The 21,611-nt window shown below is 42.7% G+C and overlaps 1 protein-coding gene across 3 annotated transcripts in view; it reads left to right on the top strand.

Annotated features, from left to right (window-relative positions):
- SERINC5 (serine incorporator 5) overlaps window positions 1–21,611 on the top strand; it is a 192,749-nt gene that overhangs the window by 162,938 nt on the left and 8,200 nt on the right. For all 3 annotated transcript variants that reach the window (XM_061189400.1, XM_061189401.1, XM_061189399.1), the window contains 7 exons: window positions 272–450; window positions 925–1,007; window positions 2,445–2,538; window positions 8,610–8,821; window positions 10,379–10,474; window positions 12,961–13,087; window positions 19,299–19,365. In XM_061189400.1, the coding sequence (XP_061045383.1) occupies window positions 272–450; window positions 925–1,007; window positions 2,445–2,538; window positions 8,610–8,821; window positions 10,379–10,474; window positions 12,961–13,087; window positions 19,299–19,365 (858 nt within the window). The remainder of the gene's footprint in view (window positions 1–271; window positions 451–924; window positions 1,008–2,444; window positions 2,539–8,609; window positions 8,822–10,378; window positions 10,475–12,960; window positions 13,088–19,298; window positions 19,366–21,611) is intronic.

Here is a 21,611-nt window from a genome sequence, read left to right as displayed (position 1 = left end):
TTATAAGTATCATTTTTTAAAACTCTGATGCTGGATTTCAGAATTCATTAGGAGTAAGTGGAGGTGGAGTGGTATGTTATGAGCACTATATTTTTAAGAAAGATTCAGAGAAAGAAAGCAGTCTTTGGAAGAGAGACTTTCTTCTCCGTCTTAATTTCTCTCTGCACATGGTGTATTTCACATTGGATTTTGACTTGTAGGCTGAAAGAACACTCCATGGCAGCCCTTCTTTTCCTAGTTTTAACAAATGACTTTTTCTCTTTTTCTTCAGATCCCTTTTTTCGAGGATATCTGTAAAGGCATTAAAGCTGGCGACACCTGTGAGAAGCTGGTGGGGTATTCTGCGGTATATAGAGTCTGTTTTGGAATGGCCTGTTTCTTCTTTATATTCTGCCTCCTGACCTTGAAAATCAACAACAGTAAAAGTTGTAGAGCCTATATTCACAATGGGTGAGTCTTTGTGGGGATCCTTTCACCATTCCTTATATTCAGAGCAACATTCCAGGACCTCTTCCACTCTTCAGACCCTCTGAGTGCTTTCCTCTAGTTGAAATTGTTGACACTGATTTTAGGGAAGGTGGAACTGATACTCACCACCACACAGTGGCCTAAGAACTGGAATCCTATTTGTAACACCTGGTACCATAATGAGAAATGCATTGGAGATGAAAGTTTATTTCTTATACCAAGAGCTTCCCCCAGGTCACTTCCACCCCTGCAACAAAATGGTTTTGCACAATCAGAGGCCACACCGAAGTCTGTCTAATTATGGGAAAAGGCAGTCTCCAGTCACTTAATTACTTCCCCTCCATTTGGAGAGAACAGAATCGTGAATTGACACGCTTACCTCTAAGAGGTCTTTTGTCCTTCCTTGAATATCATTTAAATACATTTCCTTTTTTTTTTTTTCTTCTTCCCCTCCAGCTTTTGGTTCTTTAAACTTCTGCTGTTGGGGGCCATGTGCTCAGGAGCCTTCTTCATTCCAGATCAGGAGACCTTTCTAAATGGTACAAATGGGGTATTGGGGGTATCTATTTATTGTGTTTTTATTCACTTTGTAAAACTGTTCGAAAGCGTAGTCCAGGGTGCCTTTGATATTGTAGGTTACTAACTTTCTTGTAGCTTAAAAAGAAAAAATCCTGCCTCAGCTGCCCACACTTCACCCACCCTCTGTACTTCCTCCCCCCTCCCACTCCCCGCCACTTCTCCCTCCCTGGGAGGGGTGAGAGGACCTTTAGTTACTCTACCGGTTGAAGAATTGAAATTAAGGTTATTAGCCTGAAGGGAAAATGAAGCACTTAAAACTTGTTTGAAAACTAGTTTAGCATGTCAGCGTGACCCAGGGAGACCTTGTTCTTTCTGAGCACTGCACACAAACTTAGGGCTTCTTAGCAGCTTTAAATCTGCTGTACCTATAATGGGGTAAGAAAGGCATCCTCCAGACTATCTCTAAACTTGCCTTATGTGAAACTGTATAACACTGAATTATATTCCTTATTGATAGAACCTACCAAAATTATTTAATATAAAGCATTCAATCATAGCTGAAACAAGGGGCCCTTCTTCATATGAGGTAGGGAGGGGAAAAAAAGCCTGCGTTTTAGAGGTTCAGAACACTGTTCAGACCCAAATGGATTCACTTTCCTTATTAAGATAGTAAAAATATTCACATTGTGAATAAGGAACAGCCATAGTCCCTCAAATAGCCACGTATCAGGCTCCAGATAGTTTCTTAGGGTCATACCGGTTTTATGTACTCCTTAAGGAAGTTGTATCCAAGTTGTCTTTTTACCTAAAATACTGGTAACTAGTTTTCTATTCTCCACAGAGGTCCTTGTATATATTAGGATAATATACTTAGAATGGGACGGGACCTAGCTGTCCATCCTCTAGCACAGCTCAGTCGTATTATAGACAACCCAGAGATGTGATGCGCTTATCCAAGGTTTGGGCTTCTCTGTGGCCGAGCCAGAAGTAGAACCTGAGTCCGTGGCCCCCCATTTGAACCTCATTTCCTCACTGGACATTGGTGGGTCTCTATCTGGTAAAATTTGAATCCTTGGTTTTTCTGGCATTGTGTGATTTACTTTTAAATTGAGGGTCATTGTTGATTTTATGAATTACTGCACCTGTTAGGATATCTGGCATTTATTTATAGCATGGAGGTGAAGCTTGGATGCTGTGGTGCAAGATTGCCTGTGTTCACATCCCAACCCCACCCTTTACTGGCTATGGGACCTTGTCAACTTACGTGTAGACTCTCAGTTTTTCTCATCTGTAAAGTGGGTGTAATAGTAGTACCCACCTTGTAGGGTTGTGTGGGAATTAAATGTGTTACTGGTATAGGGAGCCTGCAGTAAAAACTAACTGTAGTCATTACTCTCTTTTGAGTTAAACACTTGGGACAGTCACCTCATCTCCTTTCGGACGGTCTTCTTTTGCAGCCTGGCGCTATGTAGGAGCCATCGGAGGCTTCCTGTTCATAGGCATCCAGCTCCTCTTACTTGTGGAGTTTGCACATAAATGGAACAAGAACTGGTATGTGCCTTTATGGAGAGCTTCCACGTGAACTCACTCTCTGACTCAGAGAAAGTGCCCAGTGTTGACAGAGGCTCTACCCCGAGTTGTATTGCCAGGGATTAGCAGCCTGCTTACACCAAAAACAATTTTTGCTTGTTCTCTCCCTTCCTTCCTGCTCTTTGGACCTCTTCATTTACTCCTCTCCCATACTGTTTTTCTCGCCTTTCTACTTTTCCTTTTTCCACTTCATTTCTTTTCACTCTTTGGCTCTCTTTTCCCTGCACCCTCTCATTTGGGCTCTAAGACTTAGCCACCCTCAACCCCACTGCTGGCACCTCGCAGCCCCTGCTCCATGCTTGCGTTAGTGGCTGAAAATTTGGGTAGGCTTTATCTTAGGCTCCCATCCTTAGGAGATTAAAAAGAAAAAAGTACTTTGGAGCTGGAGGTTCACTTTCTGCAAAGAATATTCAATGAAATAGTGCTTTTCTTTTTAAAAAAATTTTTGTTCCTTCTCAACTGCCTAAGAGGGGAAGGACCCCTTCATAAGGAAGATCTGTTGTTCTACCTTAGAAAGCCTCCCCGACTTTAAAAAAAAATACAGACCCTTTTTAAGTGCCTTGAAAATAGAATTCACATCCTAGAATACATGGGAAATACCAAACTATTAATGGCTCGTTTTATTTCTTGCTGAGCCACATTGAGGAAATGACAGCTAGACAAGGGTCCAGCTCCTTCAGTGCTAAGGCCAGGTTAACTCTCTTTGTGACCTCTGGGCAAAGCACTGAAGTGCTCTGTCTTACTTTACTTATAAAATATGAATGAAAATAACTGCCTGCTATATCCAGTAAGGCTTTTGTAATTTTGTAGATTTTGTAGGCATCACGTTATTTTGTACTGTTTGGGCGGGGGATCTGAAAGTTCTATGTGAATGTGAATTTTATTTTTTATTTTGGACAAAACAAAATATACTGTCCAAATTCTCTCAAAACGCTTTTCACCCTGATTATATTCCTCAGCTTGGTGGTAGTAGTAGTTGTTTTGTTTTGGTTTTGTTTTTTTGAAAATCAAATCATGAGATGCCTGAGTGAAAAGATAGTCTTAACCATTTTATTATTTGGCAAATATTGGAGTAAGCACCCAAATGCCAATTTTAAAATGTTTACAGCACATTGAATAGTCATACGGGTAGCACTACAGGCGTGTTTTGGTATTTTTTCAAATCTTTTTTTTTTTTGGGCGGGGGCCGCGCTGCGCGGCATGTGGGAATCTTAGCTCCCTGACCCGGGATTGAACCCGCGCCCCCTGCATTGGAAGTGCAGAGTCTTAACCACTGGACTGCCGTGGAACTCCCCTCAAATCTTAATCTCTATGATAATACAGATTTCTTGGTCTGAGTACATATATAAGTTTAATATTGCATGCTGTCCTGCATTTTGAGTCATCTCTGAAACCTAGTATGTTTGGGGCTTCTACTAGATCTTGTTTTGAGGCAGCAGCAAAGTTTTCCTAAAGAATACCATTCTTTCCATTGATGATGATTCTTTTTTTTGGGGGGGGGGTGGCGGGGGGTGCTGCACCATGTGGCTTGTGGGATTTTAGTTCCCAGACCAGGGATCAAACCCGGGCCCTCAGCAGTAAAAACGTGGAATCCTAACCACTGGACTACCAGGGAATTCCCTGGTGATTCTTAAGTACTTTCATTCTGAATTTTTTATTTGACAAAATGAATGCATCACCCTAAGTTTTTTCTAAAATTTTTACAAATAAACTTCGAGTAAAGAACTTCATGGTAAAATATTAATATCTTTGATACTGAGTGCCTGGTTTGCCCATTAAATAGTATGTTCTCTTGAGAATACTTGTGCTTTTTAACTCTGACTTTAATGTTTTGATTGATTCTGAAGCCATTTTCTGGGACTAATTATTGATGCCAGGTTTTAACGGGCATTTTGGAAGAGTTTGATTGCTTTAAAAACTTTCCAGAAACCACCCAATAGGAATGGCTTAAGAGCTTTGCAACGATTGATGTTGCTGTTGTCCCGGCTTTGAGGCCAGTGTCCCAACGAAATCTCTTTTGTCTACGTACTCACAGCTGGTTGGTCGGCCTAAAATTAGGATTAAGCTAGGAAACGTACAAGTATTGTTATTTTTATGTAAATTCATCTAATTTAGTTTTTTTTAGTGTGTTTCTTAACAGAGATTCTTGCTTACAAGGTTAGTCTAGAAAATATAATACTTGTATCACTCTTCATGGAACAACCAAAATTTTTCTTCCCTTTTCCTTTCTTTTTTTTTCTCCTTTTGTAAAGATCTTGAGAAGGAGAAGACCCGAAAGGCAGTAGGATAGAAAGGCCATGGGCCTGGACACAAATGCTGCAGATTTTAGTGCCCCTGACTCTCTGGCTGTTTTACTTGAGGCATATGACTTGGCCTCTCTGACCTCAGTTTTTTTTACCTGAAAAATGTTGTGGTTGGGTGATGTTTAATGTGTTTTGTTCTTTTGTTAAAAGGTAAGCTGGGGCATATTAAAATTTTTTTAAGAGTTTGTCCGAGCAAAAATTGATTCAAATTGGGCATCCTCCAATCTGGCAGATAGAAAGGAGCTCCGAGGAGCTGTACAAAATAAAAGACGTTTATAGGCAGCAGAGAGCAGGGACAAGGAAGTTACATTAGGCAAAAAAAGCAGGTTGGTTATTGTGAGGCAACTTTCCTTCAGGGGATGGCAGGCGTCTGCCAGTTAGGTGACCTAACTAGTGCTGATCAGGGGATTCCGGATTGACTGGTTTAAGATTCCGTTTCTGGGAGAGCTGAAACTCTAAGCTGTGTTGGTTTGGTGATGTGGGGCTTAGCATAAGCGACTCCTTTCTAAGCCTGTTGTCTTGTTTTTGACACTTTCTAGGTCAGTTTTTATAATTCGAAGCGTCAGTTCTATATCAAAACTGAAATAAAAAGTAAACAGTATATTTCGGTGTTTCTTTTTTTGGGGGGGTTGCTTTTTTTTTTATAATTAATTAATTAATTTATTTTAATTTTTTTGGCTGCATTGGGTCTTTCTCTAGTTGCGGCGAGCGGGGGCTACTCTTCATTGCGGTGCGCGGGCTTCTCATTGCGGTGGCTTCTCTTGTTGTGGAGCACGGGCTCTGAGCACACAGGCTCAGCAGTTGTGGCTCGTGGGCTCTAGAGCGCAGGCTCAGTAGTTGTGGCACACGGGCTTAGTTGCTCCACGGCACGTGGGATCTTCCCGGACCAGGGCTTGAACCCATGTCCCCTGCATTGGCAGGCGGATTCTTAACCACTGCGCCACCAGGGAAGCCCTATTTAGGTGTTTCTAATGAAGACCCATTTTCTAGATTTTTATTTATTTATTTATTTATTTATTAGATTTTCTAGATTTTAAATTAATGTTGTTGTTGGGTTTTGTTTACTCCTAACCCTCACCCGAAGCCTGAGCCCAGCCATCTTTCCTAACCTGATAACCTGCCTGCTTCTGTGTCCATACACTCCTCCCCACTGCCCGGTCTTTTTCTAATCTCCATCCAAGTGCTTCTTATTGAGCACTGATTCAAAATTTTTGGAGTATTAACTGTGTGCCGGGCACCAAGAGTATAAAGATAAATAAGTCACAGCACTTATTTGGGGTGTCTATAGCAGATGTCATTGGGAGGACCAGCTGAGTCTGGAGCAGCAGGAATCACAGCCACTCTGCCACCATTGCTGCACCCAGTTATTCTCTTAACAGTTGGCAGTCCTTGCACCAATATTCATTAAGCACCTATTGTTTGCCGGGCACTCGACAGTAGGAGAGCAGCAGTGAATGCAACCGTGTCCTGCTCTGTGGAGCGTACATTCTCCTGGGAGAGGGGGGGATAGATAATCAACTTATAATCAAGCAAATCCATACTAGGTTCAATGGTGAAAAGTGCTCTGGAGAAAAAGAAAGCAGGGTATGGGAGTTGGGGCGAGCAGAGCAGGGAAAGGCTTTCATGACGAGGTGTGAGGGGGACGAAGGAAGTTGGGGAGAGCCTAAGGCAGGATTGTACTGGCTTTTTAAAGGGGCACAGGGACATCCACTGTGGCTGGACCCCAGTGGTGAGGGAAGGGTGCAAGAGATTAAATCAGAGACAGCCCTGGGCTGGCTCATGAAGGGCTTCTGGGACCATCATGGAAGGGCACTAGAGAGATGGAGTCTAATGCACATTTTAAGTTGAGAAAAGATGAGAGGGGGTTACAGGTGCAAGTAAGGAGACTAGTGGGAGATGATCCAGGTGAGGGACGAGGTAGCTTGGAGCCACATGGTAGCAGCAGTCAGATTCTGATATAGTCTGAAGTTGGAACCAGTGGAATTTGCTGCTGGGGGTGGCATGGTGGTGGGGAGAGGACAGGAGCAGGGAGAGAAAAAGACAGCGGTCAAGAGCAACTGCAGTTCTTTAATCTCCCCCCACCCCCACCCCTAATGAGAAGAATGGAATTGCCGTGTTCTGAGGTTGGGAAGATCATAGAAGAGCACGTTTGGGGATGGAGGTTTGAATATTGGGAAGTTAATCTGGACCTGCTAAATTTGACATGCAGATTAGACCTCCAAGTGGAGACATTAACAGTTGGATAATAGGAGCCTGGAGTTGAGCGGAGAGGTTAGGGTTGAAGATTTAACCTTGGGAATCTAAGCATAAATTAACTGTTAAGAAAGTCCTTCTTATACTAATAACGTAGCCCAAAAGACTAGTGAGGAAACAGCTGGACCCCACCTACACACTAGTCAGCAGTGTTCACCTTTTTCTACATAATCCGTTTTCTCTGCCTGTCATCGATTACCGTTTGGCTCCTTCCTTTCTCTAGTTTCATTTTCTCTTCATTTGCTTTGTGTGCCTTCTCTGTGAGAATAACTCTGTGGTCATGGGAGCACCTGGCTCAGTTTCAGAAACATGATGGTCATTGTCATTTTGGCCTTTCCTCCCTGTTTTCTTTGTCTCCGGCTGCAGTAACTTCATAATTGGAACATTTTAGCTGGGTTGCTTGAACACTTTCCAGCTTTGTGAAGACATTAAGTATGTTGCTTTCTCTGTGAAGGTTTGTGAGAGTGTGGTTACAAAGGGCAATTGAATCCTAAGGCAGACGACAGTGATTCAGTCCATCCGCCTGTTGTTGTTCTGTCCTCTTCATTTAGCATCAATAAGCGCTCTTTTCTTTGTTCTGAACAGTTTCTGTAGATTGTGAAATCACTACTTATTTCTCCCATCCCTTTATTAATGTTTATATAAACCAGAGAGCACATCAACCTCCTCTTTTAGATTCTTTATTGTAAATCCCATTAAAATTTTTACTCTTTTGCCGGCTGATTTTATTCTCCCCCCACCCCTTTTTTTTTTTGGCCGTGCTGCGTGGCTTGCGGGATCTTAGTTCCCCAACCAGGAATTGAACCTGGGCCCCTGGCAGTGAGAGCACTGAGTCCTAACCACTGGACCACCAGGGAATTCCTGTCTTCACTTTTTCTAATGTCAGACTTCTCCTTAATCATACCTGGCATTGTTTGGGAGAAGCAGTACTAGTAGAGATTCTCCTTTTCAGTGCAGGGACAGAAGAGCTGAGGTCAGCCAGTCTTTCTCCGGGTGAAGTTCATTTGCTTCTCTCTCCCTGAAGAGAAGATGAGCACCAGCATGAGCTGCTGGCAGCGCTTGGCGTAAGAGACTGGCACCTCCAGGCTCTGTGTTTATGGGGAAAGCTCAAACTCCAGCAAAGAGCCACTTTTTAATACTGCCAAAACCTGTCCCAGGGTAATTGACATCCAGAATGGGGAAGCTAGAATAAAGTCTGTGGTATATTCATTTTAGTTGATGAATACACTTGAGTCAAAGATGGAATGTTTTCAGTGTTTAGAAAAAATTCTATGCTTGAGCCAAGAAGTTTTTGCATATTTACCTGTACCTTCTAGCTTCTAGTCGGTAAAATGATAGGCCTTCTGGATAACTCATTACTCTGGGCTGGGGCCTGATAGCATTAGTTAATAATGCCTGAGGGATGGTAGATGCTATCAGAGAATCAACTGACCTGTCTTCTCTCCCCTTCCTCTTCTCCACTTCCTGGAGAAACAGGACCGCAGGCACAGCTAGCAACAAGCTGTGGTACGCCTCTCTGTCCCTGGTGACTCTCATCATGTACTCCATCGCCACGGGAGGCTTGATTTTGATGGCAGTGTTTTATACACAGAAAGATGGTTGCGTGGAAAATAAAATTCTTCTGGGGATAAACGGAGGCCTGTGTCTGCTTATTTCAGCGGTAGCCATCTCACCCTGTGTCCAAAATCGTAAGCACAGTTTTTTTCCATTCTTCCTTATTCATATTATAAATGTCTTTGAGCAACACCCCTCCCTTTTTGGAAATTATGGTCATTCCTTAATTTACCACGGGTGAGTCAGCAATAGGAAAGGTGGGACCCCAGTGTCCCCTTCATGCCCCACACTGGGGTGAATGTGATATTTACGCATGCCTTGTGTCCAAGATTTGAGTGTAATGAAGCCAATAAATAAGGAGATAGATGTTACCATTACATAATGTACTACAAGGAGCCTTTCAATGGAAAACACCTTGAGTGGATATTTAGCTCTTCCCTGTGATCTCTGTGTAAAACTTGAATGAGTGAGAAGGCTACGGAAGGAGCTGTTTTGCGGCTCATCTTTCACTTAAGACCCCTGTGGACCACAAATTGAGGACAGCATGGTCCCAGAGTCAGGAAGCAGGAAATCCAATCCTGGCTCTGCCGGCAGCTAGCTCCGGGAGCTAACCTTTCTCATATCCCAGTCCTTCCTCTGCAAAGCCAACAGAAACCTGTGAGCCTGATCTTGCTCATGGTTGTTTCAAAGCCAAAAGGAAAGATGATGGAAGTTCATTATTGAAATTGAGATGGTTATTACTCCTCCAGTTCCTTTAATTGATCAATTAAGAATTTCCTAAAGCATTAGTATTCAGATTAAAATATTCTTTGGGTTAAATCCTACTTTTTGAAATAGTTATAATATTTTGAAATATTTGGTTTAATGCCATTAATTGTTAAGGTGAGTCTTATTCCCATGCCAAAGAGCAACATTATAAAAGGGCCTATTTTTTACCTTTATTGGTCATTATAATTTAATAATTATAACTCTGGGAATAAATTTAATCAGAGGGAAGACTGGGTAAAACTAAATCCTTTTATGTCTGCAGGTGGTTGAAAATTTCACCAAAAAAAAGGATGAATCCCTTTTATCACATCTTGGTTACTCTCAACCATCCAGTTTAATTTAAATATTGTAACGTTGAAGACCTTTTCCCAGTGAATGCTCAGTCCCATAGCCTTCTTCTTTGGTTTGGACCAGCTCTGGTATTCCCAAAGGTTTTTTGTCCATTGACAGATATGAGCTTTTTCCCACTGTCATGGACTATGTGTGTCTGATGGCCTTGTCGAATCTGGAATCCAGGCCCTCCCTATAAAATCCATCATTTACCCCACTAAGCTATGTGATGTCACAAATAACGATGGTAAATTTTCTTTGGAGATTTTGTGATTTAAGAACTAATGTTATGAACCTCAGGGAGAGTAGGCAATATGTTTCAGTACAGCTGTAGTTATTATCAAAATAGGGTGTTGGGAGAGAACTCGGCAGAACTTGTCTCTAAAACAGCAGTTAGGTTCAGTGTATCACTCCCCACCCCGCCCCCTCCCCAAATGTTTTGGTGTCGTCTGAGAAACACATTACGTACCTCTTCTTACCTTGAAGGATGGGGCTCCAAGTTGGAGGGATATCATTCGGGGGAGGCCTGTTTTTTTAAGGCACATATGCTTTCTCATCATTGATTTAAAACGCTATCTCTTCTCATTCTCCAGGACAGCCGCACTCTGGGTTACTGCAGTCGGGTCTCATCAGCTGCTACGTCACGTATCTCACGTTCTCAGCTCTGTCCAGCAAACCTGTAGAAGTAGGTAAGCCGGCTTGTTAGGGAGCCTGTGCTTGCAGGATGAATAGTGTCATTTGTGGAGTGAGCACTGTGTCTCTGTGAGCTATCGTTTCAGTGTCAGGGATACGACACATCAAAATAGAGAGATGATCTAGAATTCTTCATTAAATGACGTCCTCAGCATGGGATATAAACATGAAACTTCCTTCTCCTGAGTCTTCCTGCTGTTCAGGAAAGACATGAAGTAAGGAGGGCTGTTGAGTTTGCTTTGAGGCCTAATCTGCATTTTCCTGCTCAGAAATACTCAAATGTTCAAGAAATAATCAAAAATATTCAAGAAAAAGTTTTTTGCTCTCTTTATTTTTTTATTATTATTATTTTTAGATGGTTATTAATTTTCTTTAGGTGATCATTTCCCTGACTGTAACAGAGAGAGTAGAAAGAGCATGGGAGTGGTTCTGCCACTTAAGTAACTTGTATAAAGTCACATACTTTTCTCTCCCTAGATATTTCGCCTTTAAAATAAGATTTTCTTTTTTTTTTTTTTTGGTTGCATCTGGTCTTTGTGGCTACACGCGGGCTTTCTCTAGTTGCAGGAGCGGGGGCTACTCTTCGTTGTGGTGCATGGGCTTCTCATTGTGGTGGCTTCTCTTGTTGTGGAGCACGGGCTCTAGGCGCACGGGCTTCAGTAGTTGTGGCTCGTGAGCTCTAGAGCGCAGGCTCAGTAGTTGTGGCGCACGGGCTTAGTTGCTCCGTGGCATGTGGGATCCTCCCAGACCAGGGCTCTATCCTGTGTCCCCTGTATTAGCAGGCAGATTCTTAACCACTGCGCCACCAGGGAAGCCCCTAAAATAAGAATTTTAATTATTATTTTAAGAAGATAATTTAATAAAATTCTTCTTTTATAGGGTGGTTTTTAAGAATTCAATGAGTGTGTGTGTGTATGTAAGTGTAAGTACAGTTCCTGGCATGTAGTAGGTGCTATATAAAGGGTACCTATTATTCTTGTAGAGTAGTTGCAATGAATATTTGAGAACTATAAAAGCACTATTATATTATAAGCTTTCCCAGTAAAGGATCAAATTTTCTTGTGTTGATTTCCAAACTCATTATATTTCATCATCTTTATCACTTTTGTGATATATAAATGTGTATATAAATGTATACTCACATACACGTGAGTATGTTTGGGTACATTTTATCTTATATACATCAGGTGAAATACATGTACTCTCTTTTCTCTAGAATAGAAAATTGAAGTTGTTTTCCTTTTTTAAATTTAGAAAGCAAATGCAAAGATAATTTGAAACTTTTAGCATATACATGTACTACATATGGGTCTTGCCTTTATAGCTATTTATAGTACAATGTGAATATAATTGTGCGTCTTATATTAAGTATAGTCTATCCTGGATATTATTTTTTTTTTTAAAAAAAGCTCTATCTTGACTCTAAGTTTATTTAAGTCTAGTCTATTTAAGACTTTTATGAGTGTTTTGACAATTTATGTATTAATCTCTGTTTTTCACTTAACGGGATTTTTGGTTACAACATTTTTCTTTTTAATGGCAGGTATCACTTAAATACAGAAAAAAACTTTTATTTTTAATTTCGGGTGGTACTACTTAAATAGCAAAGTTCATATTTTGGTCAGTTTTGTAAAGAAAATTTTAATTGGCCTAAGAATAAAGATTCCTTAAACCACAGCACACACAGTTAAGTTTACAGTTTCAAGTGGGAGCACCAGTAATAATTTTAGTCCAACTTTAAACTCTTAGAATGTGCATGTTTGTAAAATGGTTTCTAGCCTGTTATTTTATGTTTATGTTCCTTATTTTTGGGCAGAGTTGGCAAACAGACCCAGCTTGGGTGTTCAAAATTGAAGACTCTGTGATAGATAAAAAGTAAACGACTAGTGATGGTAATATGATACAAATCTTTGTTATGTAGCCTCTCACAATTTTTTAAAGCTCTAGACCACTTGAGGAGGTTCCCAGGTTACAGCCTTAAGATGTCCTGACTGTCCTATTACCAACAGTAAAATGGCTTCTCATCTGGGTGGAGGCTGTCGGCCAGATAGCAGTTCCTGCAGGTTCCTGTTTGATGTAATAGTCTCGACACTCCTCCAGGGAGGATAGACATGGAGGATGCTCTCAGTTAGCTGCATGCTACCTGCTGCCCAATCAACTGAAAAATGACCTAAGTTTACTTTTTACTATTGTTTCAATAGTACTGAAAAATAGCACGACTCTTAGAAAGTCCTGGGACTGAAGATCCCTTTAGCACTGAGCTGGAACCCGAGGGTCTTGCTCCGAGAGGCTTCCTAGGTGGCAGAGGATGCTTCACAGTAGTGACAATCTAGTCTGAGTCGAGTGGGACGGTAGAGGAGAAGCTTCCAGTGCTGAGTCTTCACTGTTCTGCGCTGCATGAATTTTCCCAAAGTGAATGCATTCCTGAGTTACAGCGGGCTTTTCTAATTTGGCTGTGATTCCTTTCCCTTTTCTTCACAAGTTCTAGATCAACATGGGAAGAACATCACCATCTGTGTGCCTGACTTTGGTCAGGACCTGTACAGAGACAAAAACTTGGTTGCTGGACTGGGTACCACTCTCTTGTGTGCGTGCATCTTGTATTCCTGGTAAGTTTCAGGAGTTACCTGAGGCCATCTTTGCAGACTTTAAAAGTATAAGAGGAGAATTTAAATACGTTTTAGCAGTGTGAGGCAGCCAAACAAATACCATCTGAGGAAGAGGGAAAATGTAGCCCGAAGTAAAAAGGTGGTATTACAGCATGAAATCTAGGTGTTTGGACTTCATTTGCCTAACTTGTATTTCTATGCGGTAAATGAAATATATGGTACGTTGCAATCCTTTAGCAGACAGTTGAGTATTACTTGCTAAAGCATTTTTGGAGGGTAAGGGAGCACAAAGTGAGGAAGAGGTGTTATGTGCCAGAATGTTTTGGCAACTTCCTACTCCAGCGGAAATACCGTTTGTTCTCTTGTTGATGGAAAGAGTACAGAGCACTCCATACACAGTCATTTTGTGCTTGGTCCAGGAAAGACAGGAAGCATCCCTTTTCTTTTATGCTAAAACCCACATTGCTATTAAGGAGGCGAAGTCATTCCTCCAAAAGTAGGTGTGATACATAAACAAGCTGTGTTGCAGATGCTTGGGGTGAGGTTTATTCCACCTTCAAAATCTGTAGAAGATACGAGAAGGAGAAAAGTAAAGGGTAGGAATGATAAGTTTCTTACTTCAGGTACATATTTCACTGATGAGCAAGCTTCCCTTTGACAGTAACCCTATCATGTTTAGGTTTACACTTCATTTGTTATATTTCTTCTTTATTTTTATTTAAAAATATGTATGTATGTATGTATGTATGTATGTATGTTGTGCTGGGTCTTAGTTGCGGCACACGGGATCTTCGTTGCGGCATGCGGGCTCTTAGTTGTGGCATGCATGCAGGATCTAGTTCCCCAACCAGGGATCGAACCTGGGCCCCCTGCATTGAGAGCATGGAGTCTTACCCACCGGACCACCAGGGAAGTCCCTCGTTTGTTATATTTCAGTGTCTAAAAATTTCAGCTAGTCACAGGCACATGGTAATCTTCCTCTGGCCAAAACTGTACCATCCTGGTGATGATAGCTTGTATAAATAGAATGTCTCTCTGAGCATGTTGGCTTTTTCTCGTAGAGCTTCTAACACCCCCTCATGCCGTAGAGAGGGACCATCAGACATAGACATAGACGACAGATGTAGACAAGAGAACTGAGTTTTATAAAACATGTGTTCACAGTCATGCATCAAGCTTTCAAACGCATGCAAGCTCTCAGCCTGTCTGTGATGTGGTGACAGCCTCTCCATGCTGCAGCAGCAGGGACTGTGGTGACCGGTTTCTGGCCTTGCACCGTTATTAATTCCATACTTGTTCACTGATTCGGGCCCTCATCAATGAATAGTTTCAGGAAACTCATAAAGGCCACCCACATTTTAATCCTGATTCTCAGCCCTTCCTTTCTTAAGATTTTCCTTCCTGAGTCTGTTATTGTTGGGCTTTGGGGAGAAGTGTCAGCAACATGGCTAATTTTACGATTTGTCACTCACATTTTTTTCTGTATTGGTATGTAAAAAAAATATTGGTAAATCCAGTGAGGAGAAAGTAGGTTACTAAACTATAAGTGTAGAATATTCCATTTTTAAAATAAAATATAGTTGTATTTACACATGTAGAAAAACTCCTGGAAGGAGATAAACCAAGCTTGTAAGAGTGGTGGTATTAGGGATAACATTTTTTTCTAAAAAAAAATTTTTTTTTTTTTTTTTTTACAATGAGCTAGTGTTTCTTTTGTTTGTACTATCAGGGAAAAAAAGCTGTAAAGATATTTGTTAGAATAAAATCATATGTTTTTTGAGTTGCTGAATGCCTAATCCTGCGTGATAAAAAATGTTTGTGCCCTGAGATAAAAATAGGGCATAGATTTGCTATAAGCCCATCAATGGAAAAGATGGCAAAAATGCTATTTAATGTGCTGATAGAACTGACACCAGTGGTGTTGGTTTGTGGTGTGGAATTTCCACCCTGTTAGATTTTCACTGCCACCCTTGAGTGAGAAATGATGAATAAAACATTGCTCCTTTTGGAATTTAGAGGCACTTTAGTGGAGGTTGGTAAGGTCTAATCTGATATTCCCAAAAGATAACAACTTTCAAAGCTGACAGCTGCTACTTAACATCTGTCTAAATGCCAGTAACAAGCGTTTTTGAATGCTGGTAACCAAACTGCAAAACCGTAGCGCGCAAAGGAACGAGGAGACAGAAACAGCAGCCACACCGAGCGCAGATGAGGAGTAGACAGGCAGCTCCAGGGTACTGGTGGAACACACGGCACGAACACACTGCCTGGTGAAGGCAGGTGATTCCTCAGGGGTCAGTGAGGTGCTGTGCAGGGTGGGGTGAGGGTGTCTGAGGGACTGATGTTTGCTCTGATTACCCACCACAGCTCCAGGAGGAATGGGCTTTGAGAACTTGATACTAAGCATCTTGGAGCTCAAGGGGTACTGAGTTCAGCCTAGGAGGGCCTTAAACGGGGAGGTGTGAGAGGCGGCACAATTAGGAGTGTTTCAAATCTTGACTTTCCTAGACTCAGAGGATTGAGAGATTGGAAGATATTACAGAAGGAGGCTGCCCTGCCTGGGCGAAAACTGTCATTTGAAGATGATTGCAGGAATATCTAGAATTCTCCATAGAATCTGTAGGAAGCCAGAAGATTGGGTGGTGTGTGCATTGAAGGGAGAAGAAATCACCTATTTTCAATGGAAGTCCAGGGTTGCTTGGGATTGGGGTTCACTTTTTTTGGTAAGATCTTAGAGGCTCACTGTGCTATGTTCTCACCCAACTGGAGTCTCCTCACCCCCGACACACTCTCTCTCTCTCTCAAACACTTCTTTAGGAGGCTCTTATGATGACCTCCAGTCTCAGTTTCTGGCTCTCTGTCCCAAGTCCTGCTTCTGGGCACTCACTGTCAGGATGTTTTACTCTTGGCTGTCTTAGCTTGGAAGAAGGGCTCAGCCAAAACCCACTCCCCAGCTTTCCAACTGAGGCTGCCCTTTCTCCCAAAGCCTCTTCTACTGTACCCAGGCATTATGCTGTAAAGAAATGTCACAGCCCAGACCCCGTCAGGAGTCCCCCAATGGCTCTTTCTATGAGCGGATGCCCCTGTACCCCCTTAGGCCTGGATCCTTGCTGTCGTAGGACCTGGCCTCCCCCAGCTATTCCTTAAGTCCCTCCTTGGTCTCTAGATATTGATTGAAATTGTTATTCTGTTGGCTTCAAGTTCACAAACTGTCAGATGAGACAGGATCATGGAGTCGATCAAGTTCAGTTCCCTCTTGGGAATTCTCTGGCGGTCCAGTGGTTAGGACTCTGTCCTTTCATTGCCGAGGGCCCGGGTTTCATCCTGGTCGGGAAGCTAAGATCCCACAAGCTGTGCGCGCCACCCCCCCCCAAAAAAAGAAAAGTTCAATTCCCTCGTTGTACACATAAGGAAAATTGAGATGTGGAGACTGCGCCTATATTTCTCCCCCAGTTCAGGAAACCTTTCCTTACATCTCCTTTGCTGGCGTATTGGGAGAGACAGGTTCATCGTCATTTTTTTCCCCCCTGGGAAGACTTGGAGTAAGGTCCTTCACTTAGGTGGAACAATCAGCTGGATGACTTGCATAATTGCATTATTAGGAGGCATTTGTGCTGTAGAATGTTCCCCGGCTATTTCAGTTTTAGCTATGCTTAAGTGAAAAAAATAACTATTTTTTCAGCTGTCTTAGGAATTTGAGTACAAAATTGGAAAAACTGACTCTTTAATAAAGGTCAAACAACTTGCTAGTTCCAAATGGGACATTTCACAGCACTATAGCAGACCATATGGAAATAGGTGCAAGATTGGTAAGATGGCACTGGAGAGATTGGTTTAAGTGGAGAAAAGTTGGCAAGTCAAGGAGGGTTATCTCTTCTTTTGGTGAGTTCTGGACCTACTGCTTTTATTTAAGAAGTGGGGAGGAGTACCTTTTGGGAATCCTGTTACTCCCTAACCTGCCAGCTAGAAATCTTCATGTCTCTGCATCAGGAACATGTTGAAGACCCCTTTCCACCAACTCTGGTTTCCACTGGGAACATAATTGAACTTGATTATACCAAGTCTGAGAACAGTCACGGGATCTCTCAAGGGCCCTGTAAGTTTGTCGGGGGCAGAATCTGCGGTCTCCGATAGGAAAGTCTGGACATGTTGTCTAGAGATTTTCTGTGACCTAGTGGAGTTTGGCCAGTTCCAGAACCACTGAAGCAGATGTGGAGGGGCACCTGCATTGCAGATCATTCTTACAATATGGAAGAGATTCTGGGCATGACAGAGGTTGGGAGGGGTTGGGGGTAGCAGGGAGGCGTTTTTCTTTTTTGGTTGTCACAACAACTGCAAGATGCCACTGGCTTTTGGTGAGTGAGGGCTCGAGATAGTAAACAAATAAGGTGATTAGACCTTCTCTGTCCACTGAAGCATTGTCCCAACCAAATGCTGTCAGGCTCCTCCCACCTCCACAGGAAGTACTGGGTTAAAGTCACTCAGGCCTTAGCCCTGGAAGGGAAGAGGCTATGGATAATCCGGGAATTGTTGTCTTGTGCCGACCAGATGGGTCTTAGTAATAGCCAGAGTGCAGACAATAAGAATTTCCTAGGCTTTTAAAGAGTTTGTAAAAACGGTATTTTCTCAGTAATTTTAATTTAAGAAGAGTGTTCTGTGGGTAAAGGCCATGACTGAATAAAGACCTTATTTTACGGTAACATCTACTTGTAGAAGTCACATGTCACTAATGATGAACTGATTATAGGTATTTTTAGAAGAACAAAAGCTTCCCCTTTTAAAGTGCTCTCTGATGATGGAAGCAAAGTGGCAGAGGTGCCAGGATCAAAAGCTTTGCTTTTCTGAAACCATTTTATTCCCAAGAATTTATGAAATGGAATATTTATTTGAACTTTTTTAAAGAATAAGTATCATCTTTCAGATGAAAATTCCAGATATTGATCTCTTCCTAAAGTTAAGTTACATTTTCCTCCATGGAAACGATACACTGTGTTAAATCCTAATTCATATGCACAAAATGGAGCACGCCGTTGAGTGCAGGAGCAAGGTGTATGTGTTTCTTGGGTGCACAGCCATTGGGAATTGTTTCTATCATTCCTCAGACCAGGCTCAAAGTCAGGAAGTGGGAGTGGAGTGGGCCTCCATTAACATCCATCTGTTCAAAGCAGAAGTGAAAGTGATGCTATTGGACTTGAGTGGACCACAAAAGAAGCAATGCTCTTGGATCCCAGAGGACCTTTTTATGAGGAGAGCTTTTTATTGTTTATTTGCATCTCATTGATCTCTTCTCTCCTTGGGAAAGAGGATGAGAATGAGCAGAGAAGGCAGTGTTGCCTCTTGCAGTTTATTTGGTTGAAATGAGTCTGCTAATTCCTGCCTCTCCACTAGCCCCACCGCCCCCAGGCTAGCGCATTTGCTGCAGGAGGGCAGGGATTGTCGTGTGTTTCACTGAGTGCCCAGTGCTTAGAACAGGGCCTGGCACATGGCACACCTTCGGTAAATATTTGCTAAATCAATCTGTAAAGATTATTCATATATATTGAATATTTTTCTGTTTGCTTAAAATGGTCCTTTTTTCCCCCCAGGAAAAATAAGTACCTTTTTTTTTTTTACCCCTGTAAGCCAGATTTTATAACATTTTACCTCTCTAGGCATGGGGAGAGTGGCAGGAAGAATTTTTTTTAATCACACTGATAACTACTCTGTGCTGAATTTCCCAAACAGAAAACCTTGTTCTGCCAAAGGCTGATTATCACGGAAAATAGTGATGACCTTTGCTTTTCATGCCTTTGCGTTTTGTTGCCATTTCTGGCTTCTTTCATTGCTTTTGATCCCTTCTAAGTGAGACTAGTCAAAGGGAGGGGAAAGATAAAAGTGAAATCTGAAAATTATTTTGGCATTTGAGGGAGGAGAAGCAGAAACCAATAGTGAAAACCAGGATAATAGGACCAAGAAATGACTTTTATTTTTTTTAACCTATAAACTTCTCTTTGCATAAAATGATCTCATGCAATATGGGAAAAAAAACAGCCATCGAACAGGTCAGGCAATTTTGGAATAAAGTGGGATGTTAAAATAGACAACTTTTATTTAAGCAGAACTGTAGGTTAGAGTGAGCCTCTCACTGGAGCCTCGGCCAGGAGGCTCTGCCCTCCTTCTATGTGATGTAACACGTTAATAGGCTTTGCTGACCTTTTTGTTTATCTCTTAGTTTGACATCGACGACCAGATCAAGTTCCGATGCTCTGCAGGGGCGGTACGCAGCTCCTGAACTGGAAGTAAGTTCATTTCCTTTTCTTGCCCTGCTTCATCTCAGAAGGCCCATTTTTCAGAAGGCTTTTTATGTGTTTATTTGCATCTTTAGTGGTCTACGTTCCGTGATCCCATGTTTCTCCTCAGGAAGAAATACAATTTTCGTACAGGAAAAGAAATGTCCTGAATATACTACAGGATTAAAATAAATCCTTGATTTTCCTCCAACAAATGTGGCCTCTGGTGTGGCATTCGGCCGCCCCACTCCCACCAGAGGCCTGGGTAGCTCGTTGGGCTGCTCTTTGCTCGTTTCCTCTGTTGTAACAGAATGTGTGTGGGTTGTCTTAACTTCTAGCCCATTCCCCTCGTCTTTACCTGTCTGTGCTCTCCGTACACGGCACGGCCATGAGGTCATACGGTAGCTGTGGGAAGGAGCAGGGGAGGGACGCGCCTGTGCTCTGTGCCGCCCTGCTGGGCACTGTCTGTACGTGAGCTTGTTAACTGCAGCAGCTCCAGCAGGTGGGCATCTCATGGGGCAAAGAATGGTGAACAGTCGGCGTCCGAAGAACCAGGCTGGTCAGCGGGTGCCTGTCGGTCAGCAGAATGTCATTTTCTTTCTTGTGCAAAAGTCTTTTTTCTGGGGCCCTCAGTGGAACATCCACCAAGGTCACAAAAGGTCTAAGCAGATGGAGGCAGCCAGGCATGGACTCAGCCCTGACCCCAAGAATGGAACGAACAGGAGGTTCCGATGATGGCTAAGACTAGCTGTGTTCTAAGTGCTACATCTGTGACTTCATTTAATCTTCAGAGAAACCCAAGGAGGGTTTTATCTCCATTTCATAGAAGGGGGAAAAACAGAAAAGTTAAGTCCTTGAAACTTTTGATTTGCCAGTGTGTAAACCATGCCCTCTGGTTCCAGAGTCTGTGCTGTGTTCTAACCACCACTGCCCGAGATTCAGCTGCTCTCTGCGGGCCCTGCTCCTGATCCTGCCTGGCGTCCGAGCCCTGGCTGCGTGGAGGAAGGGCCCTGGTGTCTGTCCAGATATGGGCACTTTGTTCTGCAGTGGGTCTCTGGGGATGGTCCTCCCTGCACCTGATCTGGAGATAGTGGATCATTATGAGGGGTTGTCAGTCTGCCAGTATCATTCAACAGCTCTTTCTGTCACTTGAAGAAGGAGAAAACTGTGCTGAGTTTGAATGGGTTACTGCCTATTCTCCCAGAAGAGAATGGCCTCTAGAAGGCAAGTGGTCATTCACACCACTGACTGGGTCACCCCCTGCTGAGGTTGGACCGCTCTGGCTTCAATATCCCCATTGTGTACAGAGCTAAAGTGCAAAGAACAGCAAGTCTCCGAATTAGATTTAAGAGAGGATGTTTTTCTTCTCATTCCAAGGAAAGAGCCCCAGCGTTTCCCTCTGAACTGGAGAGCACACAGGATGGAAGTTGGTTTGCTAACTCCTTGCCTCACATTTCACAGGATATACCTTTGAAAGAGAGAGTTACTCATTTCTTGTTGTAACTTAAGCTTCAAAAGAACTGGGACCCCAGCATACCATGTCTTGGCCCCATTGAATGAATTAGTGAATCTTAGACTGTGTCACTTGATCCAAGATTCTGTCAAGACCAATCCCTCTATGACAAGTTTCCTTGATGCACGAAGGAAAAAGGGCTTGGCTTTGAGATGTATAAATGGGACGAAGGCTCAAGCTCCCACATCCTTGACCCTGGTTCTCTGTTCTTCGTCGTGAAACTGTTAGCCAGAAGGTGCTGAGGACCCAGCACTTCCCAGACTGTCTTGGCATGTGTAGCATTTCTTATTCTGTTTACCAGAGTACTTCTGGAATCATGTAGTAATTTTTCGTAATCTGATTTTTTAAAAAAATTGTTTATTGTTTTGAGTAGGTCAGAAACATGGCATGACATTTGGAAGGAACCAAGGACTGTTAAAGGAAAGCATCCCATCCATCGCTGTCCCCAGCACCCCTGCCCCCATGAGGCAGCCAGCTCAGAGCCCGATTTTAATAGGAAATGTGGGTAGGCCTCCTGGCCCCAGATCCCTTAGTTTTACCCTTTCTGAGTCTGTCAGCCCCACCATCTCCTAGATACCACATGCTGCCTATTGGGGTTCACTGCATTCCTCTCCCAGCTCTGTCACTAACCTAGTTTTGTGACTTCAGGCCAGTTATTCAGCCTGCCTGACCCCAGTTTCCTCACGTGTAAACAGGATAATGATCCCAGCCCCAGGCGCTGAAGAGGATTTCATCAAGTAGC

The sequence above is a fragment of the Eubalaena glacialis genome, chromosome 4 (assembly GCF_028564815.1).
Source record: "Eubalaena glacialis isolate mEubGla1 chromosome 4, mEubGla1.1.hap2.+ XY, whole genome shotgun sequence".
NCBI classification, from domain to species: Eukaryota; Metazoa; Chordata; class Mammalia; order Artiodactyla; family Balaenidae; genus Eubalaena; species Eubalaena glacialis.
Note: the sequence above shows the minus strand (reverse complement) of the source record. Positions and strands in the feature narration are given on the sequence as shown.